Below are 5400 nucleotides of genomic sequence, written 5' to 3' on the forward strand. Positions count from 1 at the left end.
TATTTTCCACAGTGTCATTCTGTATGACAATTGAATGAGACTGTGAATGAGCTACTGACGATTTGGTTCCAAATCCTACAACATTCAGCTACTTATCTGTAAAACTTACAGTCAATCATTTATCTGACCATGATATTCAAATGTTATCAATAAAATTTACTGGCCAGTTGGGCACTGATCATACCAAAACTGTTATATCACAGTACCATTAGCAATGACTATCACCATAGAGAGAAGTTATGAAAAGAATGTAGGGGAGAAATTAATAAAGCATGTTAATGGTAACTTTAACTCTTTCTTAAATATATTCCAGGAACAACTCTAATATCGTTTTTTGACAATAAAACAAGGACAAAACTGAACAAAAAGATAAACACTGGATAACTTCTGGCACTAAAGTATCTTGTGGGGAGAGGAACGCTCTGTGTAATCCAGTGGCTATAAACACGGAACCCAGAAATAAGAAATGGAATAAAGATCCTTGTGCAGACAGTGCATGCACCAACAACAGTGTATATCTTGATTTGCTCCACGTTCCTGAAGGTTCTCCTCCCTGATGGACTCTATGGATCATGATGGATGACAGAAAACCACCATCTGTTTGTCCCACTGCAGTCCAACAAACCTACTACATTTCAAACAATATCCAAAATGTGTCATATTCCCTGCTCCTGTTACATAAAACTGCCATCCTCTAGTAGAAATATCTGGCCTCAGTACAAAAACATTCACTATTCTTGAAATATACAAACAGCTATCCAAATATACCCATGTACATAGTCCCACAACCTTTTTGCCATACCCCTACTTGGTCCAAGTGCAGATCAACTTATGATATTTCAGACATGTGGCATTTTCCCCACATTTATTGCTGAAAACTGCAGTCTACATGTTTAATATCTTGCCTCAGTCCAATACATTCTCCAGTCTTGAAATATACACACACTTATCCCAATTACTTACGTACAAATTCCCACAACCTATTTGCCACATCACTACTTGGTCTTCCTGCAGATCAGTTTACTTAACAGATTTAATCTATCCCCAATGTATTGTACTGCTTTAACCTAAGTTATATAAATCGTGACCTGTGTCTCGCTGTTTCAACAGCACATGACAACAAAATTCTGAGAATGCTTTCTAATAGGAGCTTGTACAAATCTATGAAAATGCTAACAAAGAGACCATCATGTCAGTGCTTTTAAATTGTTGTGATTAATTTATAGCAGATACATATCACTAATAAAAACTATAATGGTAGTTACGATCCACAGCCTTGACTCGCTGAAACTAGAATGGCAGGATACAATATATGGTTACAGACAAAAAAAGACACTTGTTTGTATTATGTTTTATTTGACATTTTGCTTCTCAGTACATCAATAATCTGCCCCATTGCTTCTAATTTTTGTAGTGGTTCAATCTGTTTGAAATAAGGTACTAATGACAACAAAAACTTTCTGTCCTCATATTCGGCTTGTGACTCCAAAGTTTTTATCTTTTTCACTTCCATTTCCAGCAGTTCTCTCTCAAAACTAGCAGATTGTCTTCTTTTTGCTGACCGTGTCAGTGACGGTAGAGGTGGTGATGTGGCAGCCAGAGAGTTATGGTCTCCTATGCCGGGCAGGAACTCCTCGGTCACAAAACAATCAACATTGCCATCAAAGACTATACTTTCACCAAGATCAGTTTCTGGCACTTCAGTGTCACAGTCACCATTTGATGACAGTGATTGTTGACATTCAAGTGCCACATTTGTTCCAGCCTCTCCTGGTGTCATTATGTCCTTCAGAAACATTAGTGCCTGGAAATAACACCACTTGCTATTCAATGGATTAGCTGCATCACCTGATGATGATATTGGTTTCTTCTTCAGTTCTTTTTGGAAACAGTCTCTCAGGGATTTCCATCTGTTTTTGGCGTAGTCTTCTGAAACCAGATAAGCAAATATGTAATAAAAGTTATCTTTGGGACTGTAGATTTATATTTTTCATTGTATTATGTGACCCATTAATTATGCTGATATGAAAGTAGGAATATGTAAAACAACTGCAGTATATCTGGAAATATTAGCCAAAATGAAAGGAAAATGTCCTCAGTTTTTCACTTGATCAAAAATGACAGAGAATAAGATGAAAGTGAAACTTGTTATTCTACAGATTATATACCACTTAATTTTTAAGTACCATTGAAAAGTAGTGAGCTAATTATTTGGCTTCTTAATTATATGAGGCATCTTTTTCAAGTATGTACCGTTTTGAAATTTAAAAAAAGATGTGCTAAGATATCTCAATAATTTTATTCTTACATGAAAGTCTGTACCTTAATCTACTTTTCTACATAATTTCCGTCAATATTGAGGCACTTGTCATAATGTTGTACCAGTTTTTGAATACCCTCCTCACAGAAGTCTGCTGTCTGACTTGCTAACCACTGCATCACCACTGTTTTGACTTCATCATCGTCTTGAAGATGCTGACCTCCCAGGTGTTTCTTCAAGTGCAGGAACAGATGGTAGCCACTGGGCGCAAGATCGGGGCTGTACGTAGGATGACCTAGAGTTTCCCATCGAAAAGATGTGATGAGATCTTTGGTCTGATTCGCCACATGCGTACGGGCATTGCCTTACAGAAAAACGATGCCCTTGCTCATCTTGCCATGTCTTTTGTTCTGAATTGAACGGCGCAGATTGTGCAATGTCTTACAGTAAGCTGCTGCATTGATTGTCTCATCACGAGGCAGAAATTCCACAAGCAATACTCCTTTTCTGTCCCAAAATACTGTGCACATGATTTTCCGGGCAGAAATTGTTTGCTTAAGCTTCACTTTTCTGGGCGAATCTGAATGCTGCCATTCCATGGACTGTTGCTTTGATTCTGGTGTGACATAGGCCACCCATGTTTCATCGCCCATAACAATTTGGCATAAGAAATCATCACTGTCATTGTGGTACCGCTCAAGGAAAGTCAATGCACTGTCTAAATGTTTGGTTTTTTGCACATCTGTCAACATTTTCGGTACCCATCCTGCACACAATTTTCGGTAATTCAAGTGCTCGGTCACAATGCCATACAAAACACTACAAGAAACATTAGGAAAGTCATCCCGCAAGGAGGAAATCGTAAAGCGTCTGTTTCCTCTCACCTTATTGTCCACTTCCTGCACCAAACTTTAACTAACGACCGAAGGACGCCCGCTCCGTTGTTCATCATGCACATTTGTGCGGCCATGTTTAAATGCTCTCACCCACTTTCTTACCATTCCATCACTCATAATGTGTTCTCCGTAAACTGCACAGATCTCACGATGAATATCGATCGCTTTTCGGCCTTTAGCACTAAGAAATCTTATAACACCCCAAACTTCACAGTCGGCGGGACTCACGATTATCGGAGGCATCTTAAACACTCAGTACACAACGTAAACAAGGAAGAATCAGACGGTAATGGTGTCAGTGCGTAGACAACAGATGTAGGTACCCAGTGCGCATGCGCAGAACGACGACAGCAGCGGTGCGGCCCCGGTGTGGCAAAACGGTACTTACTTAAAAAATACGGCTCGTACTAAGTAGCATAATTACAGTTTCCTTCACATTGCCGAAAAAATAAAATATTTCATTACACGTACATTAATGAGACTGCCTACAACAATTAACGAACGGCAAACTATACCAGAATATTCAGGAATATTTAAGAACATGACAACTTTCTATTCCAGTCCTTACATTGTATTTACACAATACAGAAAAAGAAAAGCAAACGTAGGGCATGTGCCATGAAAAAAAGGAAAATATTTTGAGTCAAGGATTTGTAAAGATGAAGGAAATCTGATACTGAGCGCAATGTCTACGTTTGCACACCCCATATTCAGCATACATATCGTTATAAAAGTCAAAACTGAAGCGTATATTCAGAAAAGCTTTATTTTAATGATAAGTAAATCCCTTAAGTCTATTTTTGGGTGTATTACGTAAATAAAATATACAAAATTTAAGTGGTGCAAGTACGTAATTGTTACCTTCATCACAGACGCCAATGTCTTACATTACTATGTAACGTAATGTAAAATGGGTCTTAAACAGTAGTTCTAATGAAATATTTAAAAATTCTCATACATATTTAATAACTTTTTGACAGTTGTAAAACGGAATCAGAAAAGAAGAGAAATAACTCCAATGAGATGAACTTGTAACTGATATACGATCATAAACAATAAAACCAACTTTTTTTGGATATTGTAATAACATAAATATGAATATTTGCACATACAAAAGAAAAAAATAAACCAATACTTACTTGTTGAGCCTATTGCATTGGCCACAGCCGCCCATTCTTGGTCACATATGTATCTATTGTGGTAGTTATTCTGTCTTATATCCCATAAACAGCGCCTCTTACTAACTTCTGCTATTAAAATTTCGGCGAAATCCGTCGACATGTTGTCTGCTGCCTCACAAAACCCTGTACAGTTTGGACTATGGCTGCCGCTGTCGCGCGCGCTACAAGCGACAAGATTCAAACACGTTTGCTTTCAAACGTCGCCAGTTGCAGCGGGAGACAGGCAGCGACACAGATGTCGCTCACGTAGGACACTTACGTAACAACACCTGCGGTTGTATTCTGTCGCCTGAAGCTGTCGCGCGCTTCTGTCGCTTACGTAGGACATAACACGGCAAGCGGGGATAAACAAAATTTCCTACTTACACGGCAACCTGCTGCGGCTAAAATTCATGTGGTGTTCTTCGGCATACCTGAGACGTTTTAGAAATGCTTCTTGCGTTTAGGTGTACTGGTAATATGAAAGTGCAAAATTGTAAAATGATAAATCATGGTGTCATAATATATGACCATGTTTCTGTGACCTTAACAGATATTTTATGAATAAAGTGGTCTCTCAATGTTATTGCAGTCAGGGGAAGTTATAGTAGAACGAATACCTCGATATACTAAGCAAAATCGTTCTTGTGCGTGCTTCGAAGCCCGACTCGCCGAATAAGTATACACTTTTTGTCCTAAGCTTTCCGTAACGTTACTGTGCTATTAAAGCGTGTGCCCTTCAACTATAGATAAATTTTCATTAACGAGACAGAATACCGTGAGAAACATGCCCATGTTATAAAATTTAGATTCGTACCTGTTTCATTGAGTCAGCATTTGTAGATGCAGCAGAACGTTTCTACCTTTATGAATTTAAAGTGAGAGATGACTCAATTCACGGTATTTCCACAATTATTTGGTTAAGGCTGCGAATGTAAGAGGACGCTGGAGTTCACATTCCGAGCATCTCTCAGTAGGCGGACCCCACACCATGAGCTTTTCACTCATTGAATTTTCATTGATAAGGAGGGGTGCGAAGGGATGCGAACTTTTCCTCAACGATCCATCCGTAATTCAGCATATG

At 38.6% G+C, this 5400-nt stretch overlaps 1 protein-coding gene across 1 annotated transcript; it reads right to left on the reverse strand.

The window, feature by feature from the left end:
- Nucleotides 1-1345: 1345 nt before the first annotated feature.
- Nucleotides 1346-4545, reverse strand: LOC126471243 (uncharacterized). The gene is made up of 2 exons (XM_050099362.1): nucleotides 4296-4545; nucleotides 1346-1929 (listed from the first exon to the last, which is right to left on the reverse strand). The coding sequence occupies exons 1-2, from the start codon at nucleotides 4435-4437 to the stop codon at nucleotides 1346-1348; spliced, it is 726 nt and encodes a 241-aa protein (XP_049955319.1). The 5' UTR covers nucleotides 4438-4545.
- Between the last annotated feature and the right edge of the window lie 855 nt (nucleotides 4546-5400).

The sequence above is a fragment of the Schistocerca serialis genome, chromosome 3 (genome assembly GCF_023864345.2).
Source record: "Schistocerca serialis cubense isolate TAMUIC-IGC-003099 chromosome 3, iqSchSeri2.2, whole genome shotgun sequence".
NCBI classification, from domain to species: Eukaryota; Metazoa; Arthropoda; class Insecta; order Orthoptera; family Acrididae; genus Schistocerca; species Schistocerca serialis.